This window comes from Xiphophorus maculatus, chromosome 16 (assembly GCF_002775205.1).
Source record: "Xiphophorus maculatus strain JP 163 A chromosome 16, X_maculatus-5.0-male, whole genome shotgun sequence".
In the NCBI taxonomy this organism is placed as follows: domain Eukaryota; kingdom Metazoa; phylum Chordata; class Actinopteri; order Cyprinodontiformes; family Poeciliidae; genus Xiphophorus; species Xiphophorus maculatus.
Genome location: NC_036458.1, coordinates 22,155,058 through 22,180,769, shown reverse-complemented (window position 1 = coordinate 22,180,769; position 25,712 = coordinate 22,155,058). Strand labels below are relative to the sequence as shown.

The following is a 25,712-nucleotide window of genomic DNA, read 5'->3' as shown; positions in this document are numbered from 1 at the left end:
AATCAGTTGTTGTGGAGAAGTGCTTACGGATCCGAATTCTGGGTAAAATCTACTGCTGTTGTTCAGGGCCAACAAAGACAGGCTCATTAAGCCCAGTTAGGGAGCCATTATGGGTTCTTAGTTTCAATAGTGCCGCTGGATTGGCAAATTTGCTTTTAATGAAAGAGTGCGAACAAACCTTGGCTCTGCCGGAATGTGTGCATGTGCAGTCATGTAAATAATAATAATAATAATGATAATAATAATAATGATAACTGCCCTGGTAGAAACAATTTGATTCTTTGACAAACCGGGACATTGGATGCTCTCTGAAACGGTCAGTACCGACAACTGTAGCATATAAAACACAGAAGCAATCATTTTGTTGTGTTGCCTTCTAAACAGAGGAGAAAACTTAAAATTTGGCCGCGTGGGGATAACACAAGCAGGGACTTGGCATCTATGGTGTTTATTTTGTGGCCATAATTAAAACGTTCATCCATGAATTGTCCGTTCGGGGCCCCAGGAGAGCTGGCAGTGGTTGGGTGAGAGGCGGCGTCCGCTCCGGACAGATCGCCAAATGCAAATGACAAGCAGTCATGCAGACGCACTCTGAAGCCTTAGAACGATTTTAGAGACACCAGCTAACCTGAAGGTCATGGCTATCAATATGAACCTTTCTGTTTTAAAAAACAGGTGATTGGACTGATGCTCTGGGCCTGGTTGGTTTCCTATAAGGGCCAGAACAAGCTATAGCAGCGCTTGTGGTGGATTGTGGCGTCTGAAGAAACTCGGATTCTGCTCTCATCTGTTACAGCGGACAATGAGCTGAGCCCAAAAGCATCACATTAAAGTGTCCTAAGAGTTAAGGGATAGGCCACCGTGCCTCGTGTGTGAACAACAACCCAGTGTAGGCAAAACATAAAAAAACCAAAAATTTGTTCAAAAAGATCTGTTAACATGCTGATGTCCAAGACTTTTATATTGAGATATTTTTTTGATATCAGGTGATTTTAAAAGTTCTTGCCGTTATTAGGGCAGAACCACATTAAACACTTTAATCCCGACCTCTACATCTTTGATTTGGGTGAATCGGCCCAGACATATGGCCTAAACAAAACCTAATTTTGACGCATGAATTTTGTTCCCCCCCCCATCTCTGGACACAGAAATGAGCCACGTGTTTCCTTACAACTTTCATGTTCAAAACAAAAGACAGAGATATTATTTTAGGAAGAAAAAAAAAATCTCTGTAGGTTACAATCGGAATAGAAATATTTTCCTGAAATCCTGCAGCCCTTATCGGGGAGCCGGGGGAGAGACGTCACACTGTGTGCGACAGAGAGCAGTTGGTGTTGCACGGCGCCGCAAATGTACAGATTTCTGTTGCTACTTCTAAATGACAACAGAAAAACTCAACTCTGTTGAGCTTTTGAACTGTTTACAACATCTTATGTATGCAATCATAAACACAGTTAGCGGTTTAACTGTAAACATTACCTGTTGAGTTAGTCAACCTTTACCCGCCAATCTTTCCTAATCCAGCAGCAGTTCAGTGACCAATAGATTTAGACTTTACAAAACAATAAAACACGGTGAATTTGTCATTTCTAGCGGTTTCCTTTCTAGAAGACTCTTGCAGGTTTTGAGGCTGGAAATGACCAACTTTTAGTCCTTTTCCCACCGTAACAACTTCCACACTGAAGGCCATGGCAACCTGTTAGCTCTCGGAGTCAATTTGTGGAGGAACTAAAGATTAGGATACTGGCACTTTGAGCTCGACGCGAATAGACGAACGGCCAAACTTCACAGTGAAAACATGCAAAGAGTTCTGCAATAGGAAATGGCTTGATAACAATAATAATGCAATTTTTTTTGAGGAATAAGAAAAATACAATTACAGTGCTCTGTTTTGCAGGGATTTATGTGAAAAATATAACCAAAAATATTTGGGATTAAAGTCTTCACTGCAAGTTAAACGCTTGGATTATTGATTATTGAGGAGGATAACCAACATCTTTCTCTTCGTCATGTCATTTTTGTGAAAATGTGAATCAAAACAGGTCTTTTTTTTTTGTTAAAAATTATTTTCCCCTTACATGGTGCCACCATTTTCCATTAATAAAAAATACCTTTCGATCTAAATTGGCAGAGGGTTTGAACAATCCCGAGGGGGTAACTGAGTCAGAAAAAGATTACATTTGAGCTTTTCGACAGACTCGATAATAACCAGTCGAGTGCATTCGCTCATTTCTGCTTTATTGTTTATTAAAGCATGCTGGTCATTTCTGCTGGAACACCATACCACGTTTTGAACCAATCCCTCCCCCCCAAAATGTTGTAAATAAATAAATAAGTCCAGTTGTTGATCATTTACCAAGAAAACTAATTCAGATAAACTTCGTCCACCGCTTGTCATGCAGGATTCTCTACACAACCAAAGCATTCTCAACACTTTTCGGTACCGTTGGGAGAAAATCCAAATCAATAATTAAAAAAAATAAGATAAGATCCAAGAAAACTTTTAAGATTTTTTTTTTTTAAAGCTTTGAATGAACGATGTGTACCGGCCAAAATGTGGCTGCGGTTGGCTCGCGCGCTGAGCCTAATGAGTGTAACCGGAACCTGTCAGCAGGGGGTCCCGCGCCGCGCGGCGAACTAGAACACCGGGAACAAACGCGGTGCTCTCAACCAGCTGAATCCAGCCAGAAACATGTGCGACACGACCGAGTCACACTTCAGGTGTTCTATATAACTTCCTTGAAACACGTCTCGACACCTCATCCCTCCCACTCAGGCGCTCACTCAGAAATAGACCTGTCAACGTGCCACCATCCCTTATCGCCTAACTGTTAACAAGCCTATTTGCCTGTGACTGACGTTGACGCGATCCCTAAAGCCCCGGCTTGGCACCGGATCGCTCCTAAGCCAAATTAAGCCTCCGTCATGCCCACCCCCACCTTCAGTCGCGAGCTCGCCGCCCCTCTTCTCCCCACCACCACCACCACCACCAGCAGCCCTCGTGCCATGGGAACCCTAAATCTTTAATGACGATGGAGAGCTGCGCGCGCTCCCACGATACAAAAGCGGCGACATCTGTCTCTGTAAGTGCCGCACTCCAGAGCAACTCCATTTGTTCTCGCCCAAAAGTCCTCCAAAGAAATCAAATGTGGAAAGCTGGGGGGGAGAGAGAGAGAGAGAGAGAGAGAGAGAGAGAGAGAGAGAGAGAGAGAGAGAGAGAGAGAGAGAGAGAGAGAGAGAGAGAGAGAGAGAGAGAGAGAGAGAGAGAGAGAGAGAGAGAGAGAGAGAGAGATTTGCCCGCTGTCCCCCAAATGCTTCAGTGCGCTAAAAGCTTTCCAGATCGCCTCCCCTTGTTCCGATGCTCCGACCGCAGCCCACCTGCTCACGGCCGCTTCCAGCTCAGCTCGCCGGCACTTACAATGAGATAAAACCGCACGGCTGAACGTCTGGTAGAGCCCCGGTGCTTTGGTTTGAAACTGGAATTGTGGTGAAAATAATAATAATAATAATAATAATAATAATAATAATAATAATAATAATAATAATAATAATAATAATAATAATAATAATAATAATAATAATAATCTACTTTTATGAGAGCGGGTTTGCTCAGTGCAACAAAGCAAAGTAACACGAAAAATGATTGTGGAAAAACATTTTGTCCTCTTTACAGATTCCTTCGGTTTTTGATTTTTTTTATGTGACATTGAAATGTTTCATATCAAACAAGAAGAAAATCTATCGCTTTGGATAGTTATCGTGATAGTAAGGCTTTATCACGATATTTTTGTGGTTCTATTGTGATGACGATAAAAGAGACGACAAGAACTATTCACTTCTTTTTCTTTCTTTTTTTTTTAGATCACTGTATGGCTGGGTGGACGGCACCATCACAGCTCCACAAACAGAAATACTGCTGGTGAAAAACAGACCCATATGTAATTCGCCTCTTTAGAAAACCAGTCATCAAGAAGTGATTTGTCCCGCTAAACTGCACACAGCATTTAATCAGGTTTCACGTTTGTTGATACTCAAAGTTTGTTTACTTAGATTTACCCCAGATCTATCTATCTATCTATCTATCTATCTATCTATCTATCTATCTATCTATCTATCTATCTATCTATCTATCTATCTATCTATCTATCTATCTATCTATCTATCTATCTATCTATCTATCTATCTATCTATCTATCTATCTATCTATATCAATATTATTAAATGCATAATAATAGTTCTTTACAATTAAAGAAAATGTATCATAACATTATGTTTTATGAGTTATGTTTTCTTAATTTATGTAAAGCAACCCAGTAATTAGTATTTTAAATACTTCATTCGGGTTTTTTTTCCAAGCAGTTTGCGCCATCTTGCTCCAGTCCACTAGGCGGCGGCAAAACGCAGACAAAATTTAATGTGAATCGTTTCGGAACCAGAAGAAGCGAACGGAAGAAAAGATGGCGGCGTCCATCCTGGTGCAGAGGACGGCAGCGTTCTGTGGGACCTTAAAGGGAGCTTCCCTGTCCAGAGCCATCCTTCCCGCGAACTGCCGCTGTGAGTTTGTGTTGCAGGCCGCAAGCTACAACCCCAAGCCGCTGTGGCTGAACCTCCGGGATCCCTACGTCCCCGACAAGGAGAGCAACAAAACTCCGGAGTGGCAGAAGACGTCTCGGTACGACAGGAAGCTGTTCGGCCGCTACGGCTCAGCCTCGGGCATCGCGCCCGCGTCTCTGTGGCCGTCTGCCGAGGAGCTGGAGAAGATTGTAGCGGAGGAAAAAGAGTGGCATCCACCTTTGGAAGTTTTACTGAAGAACATCGAGGCCAGAGAGACGGAGGAAACCGAGAAGCGGCTCGCGAAGTAAGTCACGCTACAGCTGCTCTGATTGGTCCGTTTCTCTCCTTCATGTTTATTCTTCACTTTGTGCAACTTTTCCTGAACCTGTCACAGCGCGTTGCGAAGTATTTATACCCCATAAATCTTTTCATCCTTTATCTTACAATCACAAACTTGAATATGGAGTGGAAAGTAACAAGTTACATTTACTCGCGTTACTGTAATTATTCATAATTTGTCTGTACGTCGCATTTCTGTCATTCATAAAACCCGAACTTTTAGTTTTATTTCAGGATACTTTGTGTAAAATTTGAAATATCCGTTAGTAAGTAAAAACAACAATTAAATAAAATAAAATGGCAGACAAAAAGGCAGTAATCCTTCTCCTGGGTTAGTAATCAGACCCTGCGGATGGGAGAAAACCAGTCAAGCGAGGTTCACTGTAAACAGATCAATCTCTTTTGATATATTTGACACATTCATCTGCGGTGTCTTTCAGCGCATTTTTTTTAATTTATCGTTTGAAACTGGAGATGGAAGCTGAAAGGCTCTGCTCTAAAACCTACCCATTGGGGAGGCACGGTGGTGGCAGCATCATGCGCACCAGTTTTCAGATATTTGTAATTCTAAAAGTAAAACTATTCCTTCCACTGATGTTTGCAGTTGTACTGTGACAAAAATGAAAAGTCTAATATAATTTAAATGTAATATGTTTTGTCGGTGTTATGTGACTGAATATTTAACGGGGAAAAACCCCCCAACAAACTCCGCTCTAGCTCTGATGACGTTAGCTCCAGCCTTGTTCTTTGGGCGGCACCGGCTGATTACTTTACTGTTTTCGCCACAGGGAGAAGCTCATAGCGGCGAACATGGCCAAGATGCCCAAGATGGTGGAAGACTGGCGCAGGGAAAAGCGCGAGGCCAAGCAGAAGCTGAAGGAGGAGAAGGAGCGGAAAACCAAGCTGCTGGCCGAGGCACGGGAGCGCTTCGGTTACAACGTGGACCCCCGCAGCCCCAAGTTCCTGGAGATGGTCGCCGAGATAGAGAAGGAAGAGAAGAAGAAACGGAAGCTGCTGAAGCGCAGACAGAAGGAGGAGCAGGCTGCAGCGCCCCCGGCTGCCCAGCCCTAGAACTGGAGTTTTCAGCAACACATGCTGTCAGTAGAAACAACAACAACAAAAATATCAGTTCTGGTTTAATCAGTCATGGCAGGAATTGTGTTTTTACAAATGTATATATGAAACTGGCGACGTGTTGCTATGTTTGTATTTATTGCGCTGGAAAGTGGACTTTGTAAGCCAGTGCAGTCCTTCTTTTGTCACCCAATATCTTCTTTGACAATGAAAAACAACTTTTTCTTTGTTTCTATGAATTTTCACCATCTTCTTATGTGTACAGACTTTAGAACAAAATATAATTCTTCCAAAACATCACTTTGTTTGAACTCTTCTTTTTTTCTTTTTTTTTTAAAGGAGATCAACACAACAAGCCAACTCGCAGCATGTCAAATATTTTAATAAATCTAAAACTTACTGATGGTTTTAGGACAGTTTTCAAACTCTTATAGCTTCATCACATTTTCCGATAACCTTCAGATTTTTGCATCACTGTGAAGTAGGGGGATTTTGTTTGTGTAAAAAATGTGGCTTGGATTTGTATTCATCCTCTTGAGTCAATATTTGATAGAACCATCAGTTAGAGCAGCTCTGTAGGAAAATGGTCAAAATGTTTGATTTTGTTCTCATCTGATCAGAGAAAACCTTCTTCCACATGTTTGCACTGGATTTTATTAAGGTGTATCAGTGACCAACAGTTTCCCACAATGCATCACACTCTTTTAAAAATGACACATAGTCACTTTAATGGTACCTGCTACAGTTTACAGAAGCTGATGTTCCCCACCGATTCTTCCCTTCTCTTCAAGAAGAGCACAGCACAACCATACGTTTGAATAAATCTTCCAATGCGGTTTGATTTCTCTAAATTAAGCTCAATTAGTAAAGATTCATTGTCATTATAAACCGTAAAACCTCCTCCGTTGAATAAAATAACTTGCATATGTACACTCAGGTGTGTGTGTTCGCCTGCGGCAGGAAGTGAAAATCAAAGCACTGCAGCTGTCTGATCAGCGCTCCTCTTTAAATCACAGTGACCGCACAAAAAACACCTTCATGAGTGGAACCCGACTGTCTGTCGTATTTAAAAGTCAAGTTTGCTGTAAGTACACTACGGGTTAAAACGGTCCGTAACGAGCAGTCTGGTCAGCTCCGTCACATCTGGCTGTCTTCCTCCTCAGGGTCCGCCTTGAGTTTGGCCAGAGCAGCGTGGATCCTGAACAGAGTCCTGGACTCCATGGAGTAGTCCTTGTAGTTGTGCCTGAGGGACACCAGAGCAGGTTGAGCTAGTTCGTGTTTCTAAAAGAAATCCCTGCATCCTGCAAGTAAGTCCTGATGGGCACAAGTTAGTGTTATTCACAGATAATTTATGTAATTTTAAATAGTGGAGCAGGTAGCTTACAATGTTGAGGAAGGAAATAAGAGAGATGTCCATTAGGTTGTAACAAGCACAGCGCGCTGCGCTTGCGGCGTCACCCTGCTTCGCTCCTCCGTCAGTCACAGTAAAAGTTTAACCGAATATTTTCCGTGTTTGATGTTTTTTTTTTAAATGGTAATGGAAAAATTTGACAGCCTTTCTTTTTGTGGAAGATCAGCAAATAGCTTCTTGTTGTATTTCTATAACCACCTGGTATGAAATGTGTTTAGTGTCTGAGCGAATCGGTTCAGAGCACCGACTTGTTTTATGAGTGTGAGTATTTGACACTGGTATCGGGGCCCTATACGGTATTTGCACACCACTAATTTTAATCAATGGAAGGGCTTCTAAATGCAAAAACATTGATAGTCAGTAATTATAGATTATTGCAACCATAATATTCTATACGTGGCAATAATTTGACAGTAGCAGGACAAGTGTCGCTTTTCTCTTTAAAATAAAAGGAATGACATCCTGTTGTACATTTTTATGTCCAATATTTGCAGTAATACCATGGAACCATGTTATTTTTCAGGCTAAGGATGTCTTACTTGGCTTTATGGAGTATCTTGATAGCCGCGTCTCTCCTGCCTTGGTCGATGTAAAGCAGACTGAGCTCCACCAGAGCGTTGGGCACCAGGTAGTGATCAAACTTAATCTTCTTTTCACTAAAAACACAAAGAGCAGCACAGACAATCTGCTGTAAACAAGTGTTTTAAACAGAGGCTCTAGACCGCAGGCACATCAGTGATTACGTTGTTGTGATGGCAGCAGAGTTTTCATGCATTCAGATATGTTGAACTTTGTTGCACTTTATGACGTTACAACTGCAAAATTTAATGTAAATTATGTACTTTATGGGCTCAGGAAGTTGGTCAGAGTTGACCGGAAGACAATAGAGGTTGAGAAAAGACTCAAAGAGTCGCCCTCCAGCAGGACAATGACCTTAAACATACGACAGGAGCTGTCAAAGTCCTGCCTGAGATTCTGGGGCCAGACTCAAAATTCGATGTGCCTGGACCCTTTCCAGCCAGTCTAGTCTGTTTTTTTTAGAATGAAAAAAAGACTCTTTTTCTACGTTTTGCTTCGTACGGAGGATCCGAACTCTCACCTATTGAGAAACGACTGCTTCCTGGAGGCACACACTCTGTTGAAGTTTTAAATTCTGCCCAGTCGCTAACGTTTGTTTGTGAAGCGTGGCCAACACGATCTGAACGGTTTCACTCCAGTCTGCTAAAACTACAGGCAGGCTACGATTCTTAAACAGCGAAAAATCAACGTCAATGTTTGCAACTTCTTCTGTTCGCTGATCGGCTCTGTTGAAATTACACCAGAGGATCCACATCAGCGGGAGAAATCCCAGACGGAGCAGAGACGTGAAGGAAGGCAAACGCCAGGTACAAACCCGATAAGAGACACACTTTACTGATTTTTATTTCTCGGTAAAAAAAAATAATCACGAGCTACTTTGAGTTGTTCAACATAAAATCCCAGTAAAATGGATTCAAGTTAGTAACTTACACGAGGCAGAAGTGCTTTTTGCAAGGCACTGCTGCTTTTAAAAGCGCGAGCGTTCCACGTCGGACGTTGATGTCAGGCTAATATTTGCCAGGCAAATATTTACAGCGTGAGAAAATTCAAGCAGGGGAATGCTGCTTTCATTTCTTAGGAGGTCTCTTCTCAAATAATCTGTAAAGGCTTCAAAGAAAGTTGCTCTTGTTCTCCCAGTGGGAATCCGAACTCAGCCCACCTGGAGCAGACCTTGTTGAAGCACTCCTCAGCAGCCTGCAGGATCCCCTGGTTCTTAAAGCACAAACCCTTCAGCATGTGGATCAAGCAGCGGTCGTCGATCAGGTATTCGTGCTCTGCGAAATAAATGAGAGCGTGTTCTATAACCAAAAGCAGCACTCAAGTAAGAGCAGCACTTCTTCAACACATTTTTGCTCAAGTGAAAAGTAAGACGTAGCCATACAGGAAACTAGAAAAAGCATTTGGTAAAAAGGTCTACTCAAGTACAGAGTAACTGATCAAACTATCAGTCATTTCATATTTAAAAATTACATCATCAGATGGAGCAAAATATAAAGCTAAGTGGAAATTTTGTTTTTTTTTAAGAACAAAAATGACAATAATTCTTAAAACGTTAAAAAGAATTTAAAAAAGAAAATTAGGCAAGATAATGTTTTTTCCAAATCAGTTCTTTTAACAAAAAAAACTTATAAAACTTTGATAAAAGCTGCAGGTGTGCGTCTGCACCTGGTGATTTCTTTGGTTAAAATCCAGACATTTTACTCAAGTAAGAGTAAAAGTGCTTCGGAATAAAATAACTCAAGTAAAAGTAAAAAAGTACAGCGTAGTAAAAATACTCCTAAAAGTACTTTTTGAATTTTATTACTATTTTAAAGTTACCAAAGTAAATGTAATTGAGTAAATGTAACAAGTTTCTCCCCAAACCAAAACTCCAGTGATGTTGTGTGACAAGCTGCGATACCGGGAGATTCCAGCAGAGTGCGCTCTGCCTCCACCAGAGTCTGCATCATCCCTTCGGTCAGCTCTGGCCGCTTGCTGATCATGCTGAAGCCGTTCCACATGTACATCATCTCCTGTGATTGCGCAGGCGTGATGTGAGACACAAACAGAACTCTCCGTGTGGGTTTCTCTGATCCTTTTCATGCTTCCTGACTCACCAGAACCGGCACCGGCAGCCTGACCGGGTTGGAGGACTTGTAGCGTCGGGCTTTACGGATCGCAAACTTTTCCGTGGGAGGAGACTTTCCTGCTATCTTCTGCTTGAGGGTCGGTACTTGTCTGAAGAAAAGGGAAGGAGGTTGAAACAGATTTAGAATTGAAGTATTACTTTAGGTTGGGGAAAAAAAACCCCAAAATTATGGTAGGCCTTTTCTGCCATGAAAGAAAAACAATGATAGCCCAACAGGAAGTCATAGTTTCAACTTTCAGTGTCATGATGACGAGGTTCAAAGTCCTTATTTTGAGATTTAAACTCATAATCACGAGATAGAAAAATCATAATTTTGATTCTCAAGGTCATAATTATAAGATTCAAGATCATCATTTTGAGACACAAAGCTGTTTCTCTAAGGAGAAATTCTCCAGGTTCTCATAATCAGAACGTTGATTATGCCAATCTCACAATTATGACTTTAAAACTGCAGCAGTAATTACAGAGAAAGGTGGTCGTATTGACTCAGAGGGGCTGAAAACTACGGAGTCCCATAGGGGACATGGAGCATTTTTATTTTTCCATTACCTCGCAAAACTTTTGCGTTCCCTCACAGTAGGTTTTGCGTTCTGATCCGTTCATGCGGCATAAATGAATATTGAAAGTTTCTTACGGTGGTCATAGTACTTCATGTTAATATCTCGTTGTGTAATATCTAAAGTTTTATATCCTTTCTTTAGTATAGAAGTGCACCACAAGCCTATACACAGAAACTTTACGCAAGTAGAAAGAAAGAAAAAAAAAATACATCCAGACGATTTGGACTATTTCTGAGTAATTATCACGGGGTAATAAAAATCATCTGACAGTTTTGATTGTGTCTTTCTTGTGTTGGTCTGAAATGTTATTAAAGGGCCGTTCTGGTGTGCAGTTCCGTCTCAAACTTACACAAACAGACATAAACATGCAGTGAATAAATCGATTTTCAGTCAGTTTTTTTGCACCAAAGAGTTAATAATAATAATACTAATAATAATAATAATAAACACATTTTCACTGAGTCTCTTTAAATGTGTATATATTAGAAACTTTAAATTGACATTTGTTACTGTATACAAAATACTGCTCTGAACAGTAGGGAACGCGAAAGACTTTGAGGCAATGCAAAAGAAACATTTTCCCCCAGGTTCCCTAGGGGACTCCATAGAAAACCACACTTCTCTTTTTTTTTTTTTTACTTAAAAAAATGAAATTCTCGCTCATTTCAGTACATGTCATTCATCTCAGAACTCTTTGATTGTATGCTTGCTGTTCAGTCTTTCCAACAAAAAACCCCAAAAACAACAAAAAACAAAACACTGACCTGAAGAGCTCCACCTCGTTCTCTCCAAAAGGCCGCGCCTCTTCCTCCGGCAGCATGCTGAGGTAAGCAGCTTTCATGTACACATACATGGCCTGGAAGAAGAGCAGCATGGGAAAAAAAATCAATAAAATAGAAATAACCCATTTCTCAACAAACATCTGAAACTTCTCCTGTCCAGAGTCGGACACCTTGGACCAGCGGCTCTCCTGGCTCAGCAGGTCTGCGTAGAAGTAGGCCATCTTCCAGGCGCGCTTGAAGGTGAAGCACCACATCAGCTCCCAGTAGCACATGTGGTGGAACTGCTTCCACGTCTGCTGGGCCTTACAGCCGTCTTCGAACAGCGCCACCGCCTGGCAGCACGGCGAGACGGCGCCACAAAGGAGAACAGTGAGGAAGCAGGAGCTAACTGTACTTATCAAACATTTAACATTGAGCCTCGGTAAACGGGGGAGCAGCAATGTCACCGTAGTTACCGTTCGAGCCCGCGAGAAAGGGCTGCATTCACATGTCGTGTGATCAGCTGACAAAACGGGCAATTAGAAACAAACCTCATCGATGTTTCCTTTAATCTCCTCCGTTCTGCCGGCGAAAAAGAGGAATATTGCGCCCTGCGTAAAGAGAAAGAGGGAAAAAATGACACGTGATGCAACTGTAGCTACCGGTTTGTTTGACTGTCACATTCACATCAGTCCTGAAGGATGCAACAATCTTTCTCAGCTGTGTTTGATCAAGACGTTTTCACTCAGCCACATCCCCTCCCACAGTTCAGTTTGCTCTGTGGGATGAGCTGGCAGGTGGAGTCAAGGTGGAGTGGGAAACACAGCTTGTGAATTTTACAAGACAGAGAGAGCGAGAGAGAGAGATGTAATGGTTTTGGATTTTTGTGACTTTTTGTTTGTCTATTTCAGTTAGTTTCAATGAGTTTCTACAGTGTTTGCTAGTTGTTTTTAGTTAAATGTTGCTTAGTTTCAGTTTAGTTGGGAGGTTACGTTTTGGGTGGCGAATTCAAAAGAGTCAAAGTATTGTATTGTGATATGTTTATATCGATTGGATAACGAATACTCAACAGAAGACGAGATGATCACAAAATGGATTCAATTCTTGTCCAACAACCATCTGACTCTGGCGTTTCATCCCAACTTTTGCCGTTTTACGGTCTAGCGTAAGAGTACGGAGTGCCGTAATTTGTCGACAGCTGACATAAGATGCTTGTGTGGGAAGAAACAAACTAATAAACAGATTCATAAACACAAAATTAAAAGTATTATTTCTTGAATTTCAGTTTGTTTTAGTTAGTTTTATAAATGGACGATATAGTCCAGTGAGGTTTTCCATTATAATTACCATTTTTATCTATTCCAGTGAACAACAATGTTTTCTCAATGTCAGCTTTTGATGTTTTGTTCATTTTAGTCAGCTGTAATAACCTCAGAGAGACAGAGGTGTGGTGGAAAGAAATTTACAGCTGCGCTCCGAAGTTTACTCAAAGTTTTTGTTGGCGTGGATGGCGTATTCATTTATGGTTGCACAAATGTGACGATGTCTTCAAACTGCACCTCAACCACGTACCTCCAGTTGCCGTGAGCAAGGTGCTGGCAGGACTCTGACAGGATGTTGGACCACTTTTCTTGACCGAAGTTCATCTAAAGAGTTTGGTTTCCTCCCTCTGGTCCAAACGTTTAAAACGCTTGAGGATGTCCGGAATCACCGAATCACTCAGTTGAGTTTAAGCTGAACCGTCTCTCCCGAACTCTTATAGGAGATTGGTTTGGAAGTTCAAGAACCGTCAAGGTATAAGCCTCTCATAAAATGGAAGATGCGGGAAAAACCTTGCAGTGAAGTGAGTCTAACTCTTGGGGTGGAATGAAAAAGTGTCGGCCGAGAAAGAAGCGCCTCCTACTCTAACAGGAATTTGCATCTCCTCATGAACAAGCCGAGTTTCCTCTGGAGAATGTTAACATGGTCGCGTGAGATGAGCTGTTTGGTCACAATGGCAAGAATTTATGTTTGGAGGAGTTGAGGTGAGAACAGTTCAGCATGCTAGCGTTAGCATCAGGCTACAAGTCTGTTCCACTGCGCATTTAAAACGTTAGGTATAATTCTGATTAGAAATTTGAGTGCTTTTGATATCAGTGGTGGTAAAGTTAATTAAATGAGCTAATTTTTAACTTCTAAGCATAGCTCACACATTTTCAAAGACCTTGAGGTGGGAGCCAATCCAGGGTTAGCAATTAGCCACTGGATTTCCAGCGTCCAATAGGAACACAGTTAGGACAGGGAGAACATTTCAAATTTTTAGTTCCAACTTTTCAAGGTAAATGGATCACTGTCTTCTAACTCAATTTGCCCAGGCTTTATAGGAGATTAAAAAGAAGCTAATTGTCAGGATCTGTGTTTTCTGTGTTCATTTAGAGTTTTTTGTGTCCTTGCGTCTCTTCGTTGTCCTGTCCTCCCCTTGATTGTTCCCAGGTGTGTCTCGTCTCTGTGATTACCCTCCCGTGTATTTAACTCCACCTGTGTTCTTTGTTCCTCGTCGGGTCCTCGTCGAATGTGTGCTCTGTCTTCCGTGTTTCTGTCTGTTAGCGGTTGCTACCGGCGTCGAGCCCTGGCTTCAGCTCGGCCGTGCGGCCCGTTCCTAGAGTGTGTTTACCCTTCATTAAAGACATCCTTTTCATCTTACCTGGGTCTACAGCGTCTGCCTCACCAACCCTCACCACACCTTATGACAGAAGGACCCGACCAGACCGAACGGTGAGGCACGCTATTTTTTACTTTTCACCATGGACCCGGAGGAGTTAAAGGAGCTGACGGACACGATCGGGGAATATAAGGAGGCGATGGCCAAACCGTACGCTGCCTGCAGACGGCTCGGTTTCGCCATCCGCTTGGGGCTCCTACTGGACTACTGGGTTCCTCGTTTTCCGCACCCGGGGTTGGTGGAGTTGCAGAGGGAGGCAGAGTGGGAGCGTATGGCGGCTCTAGCCGTCATGGCTGGCGAACCTCTGCCTCCCAAGCCGCACAGTTTCTCCGCCAGCCCGGATCCAGCTCCAGCTCCGGGACCAGCACCCCCAACCGGTGCGGCCGGCGCACCCGGGGCCGTTTCAGCCGGCGTTACAGCCGGCGCACCGCAGGCCGAATCAGCCGGCGTTCCAGCCGGCGCACCCCAGGCCGCCCGGAGACAGCGACGTGAGCCGCCGGTGGACCCGGCCCCTCGTCGCCTTCCGGAGCTGTCACCTCCGCAGCCGGTTCCAAGGCTTCGCTGCGGCTCGCCTCCGCGGCCGGTTCCAAGGCTTCGCTGCGGCTCGCCTCCGCGGCCGGTTCCAAGGCTTCGCTGCGGCTCGCCTCCGCGGCCGGTTCCAAGGCTTCGCTCCGGCGCACCCGAGGCCGAGTCAGCCGGCGTTCCAGCCGGCGCACCCGAGGCCGAGTCAGCCGGCGTTCCAGCCGGCGCACCCGAGGCCGAATCAGCCGGCGTTCCAGCCGGCGCACCCGAGACCGAGACTCCCTGTGTTCCTACCGAGACTCCCTGCGTTCCTCCAGAGACCCTGACCTCCAGCGTTCCTCCAGAGACCCTGACCTCCAGCGTTCCTCCAGAGACCCTGACCCCCAGCGTTCCTCCCGAGACCGAGACCCCCAGCGTTCCTCCCGAGACCGAGACCCCCAGCGTTCCTCCCGAGACCGAGACCCCCAGCGTTCCTCCCGAGACCGAGACCCCCAGCGTTCCACCCGAGACCGAGACCCCCAGCGTTCCACCCGAGACCGAGACCCCCAGCGTTCCACCCGAGACCCCCAGCGTTCCACCCGAGACCCCCAGCGTTCCACCCGAGACCCCCAGCGTTCCGACCGAGACCGAGACCCCCAGCGTTCCACCCGAGACCGAGACCCCCAGCGTTCCACCCGAGACCGAGACCCCCAGCGTTCCACCCGAGACCGAGACCCCCTGCGCTCCGACCGAGACCCCCTGCGCTCCGACCGAGACCCCCTGCGCTCCGACCGAGACCCCCTGCGCTCCGACCGAGACCCCCTGCGCTCCGACCGAGACCCCTTGCGCTCCGACCGAGACCCCCTGTGCTCCACCAGAGACCCTGCCTCGGGGGGCTCGTCGTCGCCGTCTGTGGGCGGCCCCCGGGACTCATCGCCACCTCCAGCGCCGCGGACGGCCGCCGGACCGCCTCCGTGGTTCCCGCCTCCAGCGCCGCGGACGGCCGCCGGACCGCCTCCGTGGTTCCCGCCTCCAGCGCCGCGGACGGCCGCCGGACCGCCTCCATGGTTCCCGCCTCCAGCGCCGCGGACGGCCGCCGGACCGCCTCCGTGGTTCCCGCCTCCGGGGTTCCCGTCTCCGTGGTTCCCGCCTCCAGCGCCGCGGACGGCCGCCGGACCGCCTCCGTGGTTCCCGCCTCCAGCGCCGCGGACGGCCGCCGGACCGCCTCCGTGGTTCCCGCCTCCAGCGCCGCGGACGGCCGCCGGACCGCCTCCGTGGTTCCCGCCTCCAGCGCCGCGGACGGCCGCCGGACCGCCTCCGTGGTTCCCGCCTCCGTGATTCCCGCCTCCAGCGCCGCGGACGCCGGACTGCCTCCGTGGTTCCCGCCTCCGTGATTCCCGCCTCCAGCGCCGCGGACGGCCGCCGGACCGCCTCTGTGGTTCCCGCCTCCAGCGCCGCGGACGACCACCGGGCCACCTCCGTGGTTCCCGCCGCCGCGGACGACCACCGGACCACCTCCGTGGTTCCCGCCTCCTTTGCCTCCGCCCACCCTGTGGGTAGTTTTTTTGTTTGTTTATGGACTCTTGGCCCTTCTTGTGTTTCCGCCCACGATGGTGGGTAGTTTTTTGTTTTTCTGGACTCTGGCCCCCCGTCCGGCGCCCCTCCGCCCACCCTTGTTGTGTTTTTGTTTTTTCTGGACTCTGGCCCCCCATCCGGCGCCCCTCCGCCCACCCTTGTTGTGGTTTTTTTTTTGGGCGTCTGGTAGCCGCCCTTGAGGGGGGGGGTACTGTCAGGATCTGTGTTTTCTGTGTTCATTTAGAGTTTTTTGTGTCCTTGCGTCTCTTCGTTGTCCTGTCCTCCCCTTGATTGTTCCCAGGTGTGTCTCGTCTCTGTGATTACCCTCCCGTGTATTTAACTCCACCTGTGTTCTTTGTTCCTCGTCGGGTCCTCGTCGAATGTGTGCTCTGTCTTCCGTGTTTCTGTCTGTTAGCGGTTGCTACCGGCGTCGAGCCCTGGCTTCAGCTCGGCCGTGCGGCCCGTTCCTAGAGTGTGTTTACCCTTCATTAAAGACATCCTTTTCATCTTACCTGGGTCTACAGCGTCTGCCTCACCAACCCTCACCACACCTTATGACACTAATCTTTTTACCATCGATTCTTACCCGGGGGTATCGGAGCCGGAAAGGTTTCAGCAGTCGCTCAGCCTCAGAAACCTCTCCCTCTCCCGTTCCTGAGGAGATAAAAACAGGAAAATGAAGCCAAACAGAAACGTTAGCATTGCCGTTAATGTTTAATGAACTCGTCGCAGATATCCGGCGGCAAAAACTACCGAGGACAAACGTGAGGAAGGTGTGGTAGCAGAGCAGCAGCAGGGCGCACAGCATGGAGCGCAGGTTCATTCCTGTGGCTCCGTCACAGAGCAGAGAGAGGCCGTATTCCTACAACAGAAACCACGAGGAAAACATCTACCAGGCTGCGAGACTCTACTGAGTCAATGGCAGAAATGATAGACGTCACACCTTGTCGCCGGAAAAACCCGCAAACTCCAACATTTTGAGAATACGAGGAGGAAACAGAGACAGCGTCTGAAAGTAAAGGAAATCTGATTAGCATAAGAGCACGATTTGACTAAATGTATTGACATTTAAATATATATATATATATATATATACAGCACAGACCAAAAGTTTGGACACACTTTTTAATTGAATTCAATGAGAAGGTGTGTCCAAACTTTTGGTCTGTAGTGTATATATATATATATATATATATATAGGTATATGTAAAATCCTTGTAAAAATAGACCATTAATTATTTTTAGAATTATATATTTTAAAACAGGAGTGTTAAACTTATTTTAATTTCGGTCATGAACGTTTTTAAAGGGCCAGTTAGAGAATATATTGATAAAACTACATATTAACAAACTGTTCAAATATTATATCTTTCTTTGCATTCGAAGAGTACTTCCAATTTATTAATATTTAATATTTATAAATATTAAATGGTAATATTTAATATTTTGCACCAATGTTTTCACATTGGTGCAATTTGGCAGAATACAAAAAAACAACAACAACAACAAAAAACCTGATCTGATGTGACTGATAAAATAACATGGAAGCACACAAGTGATATCTTGAAGCTCTCTTTCACCAAAAGTATTTATGGAGGGTTAGATTCGAAACTTCTAGAATCAATTTTGATAGTAATGTTTTTACTTCCATGCGTTTAACAATCTCGTACACAGTTGGTAAGAAATGACTTCATTATGTTTTACAGCAATGTTTTGATTTACCGATATTTATATTTAGCCAAGTGAAATGGATAGATGTTAAGTAGGCTTTTAAGTAAACGTCAACAAATGTTTGTAGTCCTGCTTGCTAATAATTTAAAGTGACGGCAAAAAGCATTGGTTAATTAAGCTTTCCAGTTTCAGAAATAATTCATTTGTCTGTAATAAAAGTTCATCAGGACATCAACGTGATGACATTCAGGAAGCCAGCGAAGGGACTTCAATAAAGCATGAGCACATGACTCATGTGCTCATGCTTTATTGTTGCAGTTAAAAATGTCAAACAGATTTGCACTTGTAATTTGTGAATTATGGCCAAACATCTTGATTTTGTCCACACTGTCCAAAGAACGATCGCTCCTTAGTCAAACAATGTGGCTTGTTTGAGGGAAGGTGGAGTTTTGAAAGCCTACTCGTTGTTTGTTTAAAGACAAAGACTTTCATCTGAAAACGCTTACGAACAAGGAAATGGCTTCATGACTCTTCACAGATTGATGGGCAGCAAGATTGTCTTCGCTAAGGTCATTGTGGAAGTCTTTCTGCCTCAGCATGTTAACATGCAAATGAATGCTGTAGACAAACAAACAGTCAAAACTCCAAAGTGTTGATAATTAGTTCATGATCATCTAATCATTACTTAATGACAAGTTGATGATTAGGTAATGATCATTAACTTGATTAATTAATGATTAACTAATGATTAGTTAATCATTAATTAACCATTAGTTAATAATTGGAAAACCGTTAACTAATAATTACTTAATGATTAGATTAACTAATCGTTTGATTAACTAATCATTAACTAATCATTACTTAATGATTACATCATCATTAACTAGTCATTACTTAACGAAGATCTAATCATTAAGTAATGAGTAGATCGTCATTAACTAATGATTAGTTATCATTAGTTAATCAAGTGAATGTGGTGAGCTAGCATCAGCTAGCAGATAAATGTGGTGATTTTAGCTGCCTAAGAGGAAAATGTCACATTCTGTTTTCGTATCTGAGGTTGTACTTTATTTAAAGAACAACTAAAGACCAGATTTTCTTTTAAATGGTGGAGGGTTCTAAAAGAAAAAAACAAACACTATTCTTATTTTTTTAGTTCTCTGTGCATACTTTGTACCATACCAAGTTAAATGCTCCCACTCCAAAAGAAATGCCTCCCTCCAGGTGGATATGGCTCGGTCCTTTGACACAGCTGTAGGATTTGATGAAGTTGTGCAGCTCTCTGGGTCATGAAAGAAAGGCGAAAAGACTGCTTAGCAACAAACATCTGTATGAATTAATTACACATCTATGTTACGAAGCAAATCTTCATATTAAAATCAGAATAAATAAAAAAAAAACAACACATAAAAACATTTAAGACCCAAAAACAAGCGGAAGTGAATTGTAGTTAAACATTTTTTTATTCCCCGTTCTTCTTCTCTTTCTGAAATCTTCAGTCTGCAAAGCAGAGGAAGAGGAGCTTACAGTGGCTACAAGCTGACCTCTCACCTCCATACGTAACATAAACTAACATATCTCAACGCAAAATGAGCCAACAGTGGAAAAGTATTCAACTTTTATTCCCTCGTGCTTTATGTGATGAAACGACACAAATTAACGAGGAAATGTTTGCTAAACATCTTGTTATTGTGAATCTAAATCCTGAAACAGATTTAGGGCAATGTAACTATGTTTAGAATTTGATTTGTAAAAAGACAATATATATAGATTTGTGTGCAATTTATAATTACACTCTTTGTGTTGATCTATCGCTGCTTTGGCTTGTAAAAACAGATCAAATCTGAGAAAGGTTCAAAGTGTTCTTACACAACGCAACGCAGCAGCCGTGCTGCTGAAATAGATATTTCGTACGTCTGTATTCAATAAAGTATATGCTTGTTGTTTGTCAACAACTACAGAAATGGAACTTTAGAAAGCATGTAGAGTAAAAACATTCCCTTTAAAAAAAAAAAAAAAAAAGTACTTACTTGTAAATCATGTAACTGTTTCTTACTTTGATCCCACCTTTGATAAAACTCACCATGCTCTCATCCTGAACGGACACAAAAAGGAGAAATTTTATAAAACATAAGAGCCCACATTGACATTAAAGTACATGCATTAAGTTTGGTTTCGGAAGCGGCTTCAGAAAAATGGAAAACAACTTCACATTATGATGTGGGAGGAACTTTAGCTGTCATGTCGCCGTGTTTGTATTTGTTGTCCGTTTTGATAATCGAGGCAACTTTAGTTCACCTGGAGGAAAGTGAGAGCAGCTCTCTGGAGTTGGCACTCTGCGTAACACACCTCCGCGTGGAGCTGCACTGCAGAAACACACACCGACACACACGTCCGGCGTCACGTGAAATTACTGCTCTTCCACCGTCCTCCATCAAACCGTGCTCGCAAAACCGGGCGCGTCATTTTCTCCTTTAACGACTCGAGACACTCAAAACACGCAGCGGCACATTTGTGGGCGGCTAAAACGTTGCCAGCGAATGCAACACGATGAATGAATCTTCCTGGGTAATCTGCGACAGCTGGGAGCTCCTGCATCTTTTACCTTCAGAAAGAGACTCTCCCACCGACTTGTTTGCCAAACCCTGGGATTTCCGTCGAAACCTGCAACGTTGTAAAAAAATAAATAAATAAATTTTAAAAAAAGCAAATTCAACGTACAGAAATGTTACATCATAAAGGATTGGTAGAAATAATTGTAAAAAAAAAATGCATCAGATTCAAAGCAAATATGAGCTTATATATTCTCCCTCAATCATTAAAATCAGGATCAGGTTGGGATCAGCAACATTTTTTGTATAATTTAAATTGGTTTAAATTATAACCAATTTAACACAGAACTTCTGCACATACAGCTACAGTATAACTTGTACAAAATGTCTTTTACACATTTGTTAAAATTGTTGTGACAATATGAGATCATCTGTGAAAAGTTCAATCTTTTCCATCCTCTCCCTCAGCTGCTATTTCCATCTGAAGAAAGGCACGGCTCCTGGCACCAATCAGAGCCGGGAGGAGGGGCTTAGTGCTGTCAATCAACTTTGTGTATGTGCTGCTTCATATGCTAATAGCAGAGAAACAGGAAACCGTTTACCTGCGTCATCTGGGGCTACGCTAATTAGCCTGAGCACTCACAACTAGCTGCAGCGTAGCAGAGAGAAAGGAGGAGGGATAAACAGCGCTACACGGAGGGTGGTTGACAGCGATAAGCCCCTCCTCCTGGCTCTGATTGGCTGTCTCTTAGCACTGGCAGAAGACATAGGAGCTCAGTTTTTTTCCAGATTATCTGTCTCTGAAACAAATATGTTAAAAATATATTTTTTTTTACAAAAGTTACATACTACAGCTATAAAGAAATGGGAGTGCAGGCGGACATTGTGCCTCAAGGTAAGAATGCCGGTCTGAAGATGAGCAAAAATGCCAAAGACAACTTGAATGCAGGTTCAGGTTCTGAGCTGTGAGACATTTCTCTCTCCTCACTGGACAAACTACTGACCATGTTTTGATCTAAACACAGTTCTATGACTAGATCCAACATTTACCTCTGCTCCTCTGTATTCTTTTTTTTTTTTTTTGGCTAGTGACTTCTTACTTTTTCCTAATAGACCGATCGTCCAACAATTTGTGCTTATCTCAACAGGGATAAGCACAAATGCAAAATGCCAGTTTGCATGCAGGGCCACAGCAAAGCAATAAATGTAATTGCGCCTCCAGCGCTGAGCAAAACAGAAACATAAAAGAAGCGCGTGGACCAGGCTGACCTCTGACAGACCTCCTGGGCGCTCTTCATGGTGTTCCCCGCGTTGCTGATGTCGTCCTGCTGAAAGGTCATCATGGCCTGCATCTCCAGCACCGTGGCGTAGATCAGAGCGTGGTACATGCTCTCCTGGACTCTAAGAAAGAACAACACACAAAACAAACGGGAGTAACACGGGAGCGCAGGATCAAACTCCTCTCCACCTCTGGCTGTAAGCAAACGCGGCTCGGCTCGGACGCTGTTCGGCCGGCGCATTTTCCTGCGGAGGCCAGATAAGAGGCCAGGTATCTTTCTCTCCCCCCCTCGTTGTTCCTTTCTATCCGCTCCGTCTTGTGCAATGTGTTTGCATTGCACGGCTGACGCTGCGCAGCCTTGTTGAGACAGGCGGGCCTTGGGCGTCAGCTTCGGCAAACAACTTGATATCCTGGAGACCTAAAGCCCGTCGGCCGGGCCCCTGAGTTTCATAGCTCACGCCACAAAAAAAAAAAGAAAGAGAGAAAAAGAAAGAAAGAGTCTGAAGACGGCAACAGAAGCTGAATACTTGCTGACATCATGCTGTGAACCCTACTACCGCAGGGTTTAGAGGAGGCTTTTTTTATTCTTTAACGGTGAGAGCCGGCCGACTGTAGGCGGGGAGCGGGATTAGCGTTACCTTGGCCGCAGCCTCTCCAGGCTCTCGTTGAAGTGGTTGTTAAGGAAGAGATCCAGGGCCTCCATGCACTCATCCAGACTCGCTTGCAGGGTCATCTCAGAGGAACTGCAGCACAAACGGGCGCAAAGATGAACAAGAGAGATACGACCGAAGTGAGACGGGGGAGGAGGGGCGGTGGTGTTGCAGTCATAATGAGCCTGCATGTTTATTCAGCGCCGTCACAACGAGCAATAAATCAATTCGTCGCATGATAAATTGAATCGAGAGCAATATTTAATTTTATTTTTTATTTTTTTACAACAATCGTCAATACCGCTGAAAAACTTTCTACTGTTGGCTCAGCCTTTCAGAGGCAAGATATTCACTACAATTCAAAACTACTTTATTGATTCTGGAGGAAAATTAAATGTTTTTGAAGTTCGTATTTGATCATTTTCTTCACAAGAGTTCATGTTGCCGATGTGGGCAGGAAGGAGCTCCTGCAGCGGTCAGTATCACAGCGAGTCTGAAGAAGCCTCTGACTGAAGGCACGGTTGTTTTCTCCTAAAGAGGAAGCCTGTCACTTCCTTGTATGAACATCTGCGCTTTGGTTGTCAGGGAAACGGTCGCCAGGACACTTTGTTAGGATGGATACAAAAAGTTCAGAACTTTGTTGCAAATGTTTTGGGATTAAATTACAAAACAAATTCAGGTTGTTTGCTGTTGTTTGTTTTGTATTTTTAACCTGGGGGCACAAACCAAAGAAGCAATAGGAGCTGAACAATGAGGATTAAATTAGGATTCAACCATTTTATTGAATTTCATATCAAAAGTGTTGATATCGAACCACCAAAAATTGAAATAACTGTGACAATTGTGCTTAAAATATAGCAACAAATTGTTGCTAAAAAAAGAGAAATAAACAATAAAGATTTCCTCTGTGTCATCGTTCAGTTTCTGAAATCTTTGGAGGAAAATTTTGAAAATAGCTTAAAAAATTCTGTCATCTTTAGCTGTTGCATCTATTCCGAGTGAAATGTTAGTCTTTTGAGCCACTTTCGCCTTGGGAGCCTTAGCAGCACCTTTGATCGGTTATATCGAATAAAACTGAACCGAAGACACGCGGTGCTTTAAATTACCGAATAACAACAAACATGCAGGGTCGCATACAAATAAAGCAATCACGTTTTCCATCACATCTATCATCAATTCTCTCCAACTTTGTTGCTGTCCGTAAACACGTCCTGCTCCTCTAACTAAAGGCACGCGACCTGTTCTTGCTCCCCGGAGCAGCGACTCCGCTTTCTCTCTCGTTTCTAATAGTTTAATGGATGCGGTGTGCGGGATCATGAGGACTGGAACGCTTTCCTGTTGTTTCCTGGCACAGATGCCCGTGCAGTTTGTTCCTGCGTGTCGTCAAAAATAAAGGAGGGTCTGAGAAGAAGCCGTCAGCGAACTCGAGAAAGCGGAAACGTCAAAAAATAAATAAATAATAAAAAAAACTTTTCCCACCCATCCACCTCCCCCAAAAAAGTGTTTTCTTTCCTTCTCCAGTGAAGTCTGAACTTACGTTCCCGCAGCATTTGGGTCTTTCCCATTGGACATGTTCCCTCTGCGGGCGGCGCGCCGCGAACACCTGTTAGGAAGAAGCAGCAGGTCCTGTCCGCGGTCAGGAAGAGTTACGCCGATCCGCGGAGCTCCGAGGCTGACATGGAGGCAGGTTTCCTCTCGATCAAATTCTGGCACAGCATTCAGAGGTGAAGGCACGCACTCATCTGTGCGGATCTTAACTGTTGGAGCATGCGCAGTAGGGGCGCGCTGACTCCTCCTCGCTGGCTCTACTGCAACACACACACACACACACCCACCCACACACACACACACACACACACACACACACACACACACACACACACACACACACACACACACACTAGTTTCATCCAAACTAATGAGAACATTTTAACAAAAAAAACAAAAAACCATGACATTTATTCTTTAATATTAGAATCAACTGTGTAAAAATAATTTTTTTTTTTTACATTTTTATCATCTTTCTTGTATTAAACTAATTTTGCTTTCATTCTTTTTGGGATAATTTCCTTGGTTGAAATGTAGTTGTAATAATTCATATATTGTAGAAAGCTGACGCGGCTTCTGACGCCTAAATGAACAACGAGGCGCTCAGCGGTTCAGATGTAATTTCGAACCGCAAACACTTGAGGGCGACGTTGTCACATCTGTGCGATGAGCGACAAGGCTGCGTGAAGCGCTGGTGCTGACTCAGTCGATACTTTTCATTGTTTTAGTAAGAGGAGTTTATCACTTTGAGTTCCACATATATGGATATAGTTCTACTACGAATCCTACATCTGCTGCATTGTTCAAGAACAGAGAGCAAATCTGTGCATCATGGACGCATCAGACTGTTGGTGCTCAGAAAGCTTCTAATGGCGTCTCACTGCTGTTAGAAATTGGAAATGTTGTATTTTTGCGAATGTGGGCCAATTCAAGGATTTATGAGACTACAAATCATTACACTACCTTCAGTGGTCATTTACTTTTCACCATGTAAGCATCTAAAAAGATTTTTTATTACAATTTGTGAGGATTATAAAACCCTTCTGTCTTCAGAAACTTATGAAAATGATTCATTTGTAAAATAAAGTTGATCCCAGTTTTGTTCATCCTGCTGTTTGGTTTCTACAGCAGCCAGAAGTAACATGTCTGTATCTGTAGCTGAGAAAATGATTATTTTTGCTAAAGTCTAATCAGAACATAAAAGCTGAACAAGATCATCTGAATTAAAGTGTCATTTACAACTTTTATGAAAACTGGAGGAGCAAACTGTCTATTTGAACCAGATTGTTTCTGTATTTTTCAAATTAAAAGAATAGTGGAAACACTAATAGGGGATTTCTTTCAAATGTGTGTATAATTCCGGTCTATTACATTAACTGCGTCAAATCTCAAATGGATTAAAACCGTGGTCCCCAACCCCCGAGCCGCGGACCGGTACCGGTACCGGGCCGCGCAAGAAATAATTAAATATTTCCGTTTTATGTATTATTTGAGCCTGGGGGATCTTTTATTTTGAAAATCCTTTTCTCTTACGTCTTGCGCGCCAACATTGAGTAAGAAACAGATCAGATGTCTTTGGAAAGTTTCTTTGCGAAGGGGAAAAGATCCAGAGAAGAGACAGGAGGATGGATTTATCCCGGTAGATGATTCCCACATTTAAAGCTCTGCATGATATGATGACCGGATGTTAATGAGGCAATGAAGCTTCAAGCTGATTCTCCACTAGAGACCAAGAACCCAGAGCATCAGCAACACTTCCGGTGTCATTGTCTCTCATCTCTCCCAGATGGACCGTCTGGTTGCAGAGAAACAAGCTCAAGGCTCCCATT

General features: G+C 43.9%; 2 protein-coding genes across 2 annotated transcripts; one reads left to right on the top strand and one right to left on the bottom strand.

Annotated features, from left to right (window-relative positions):
* Nucleotides 1-4,424: 4,424 nt before the first annotated feature.
* Nucleotides 4,425-6,267, top strand: gadd45gip1 (GADD45G interacting protein 1). The gene is made up of 2 exons (XM_005815893.3): nucleotides 4,425-4,858; nucleotides 5,682-6,267. The coding sequence occupies exons 1-2, from the start codon at nucleotides 4,458-4,460 to the stop codon at nucleotides 5,962-5,964; spliced, it is 684 nt and encodes a 227-aa protein (XP_005815950.1). The 5' UTR covers nucleotides 4,425-4,457; the 3' UTR covers nucleotides 5,965-6,267.
* Nucleotides 6,268-6,603: 336 nt separating this feature from the next.
* Nucleotides 6,604-24,099, bottom strand: LOC102223343 (tetratricopeptide repeat protein 39A-like). Its single transcript, XM_023349112.1, has 18 exons — nucleotides 23,873-24,099; nucleotides 22,324-22,428; nucleotides 21,676-21,807; nucleotides 20,460-20,518; nucleotides 20,153-20,220; nucleotides 19,885-19,949; nucleotides 19,037-19,136; nucleotides 17,127-17,192; nucleotides 16,937-17,045; nucleotides 16,770-16,837; nucleotides 11,958-12,017; nucleotides 11,598-11,759; nucleotides 11,410-11,501; nucleotides 10,054-10,174; nucleotides 9,858-9,969; nucleotides 9,117-9,231; nucleotides 7,918-8,034; nucleotides 6,604-7,210 (listed from the first exon to the last, which is right to left on the bottom strand). The coding sequence occupies exons 1-18, from the start codon at nucleotides 23,905-23,907 to the stop codon at nucleotides 7,105-7,107; spliced, it is 1,692 nt and encodes a 563-aa protein (XP_023204880.1). The 5' UTR covers nucleotides 23,908-24,099; the 3' UTR covers nucleotides 6,604-7,104.
* Nucleotides 24,100-25,712: the final 1,613 nt, after the last annotated feature.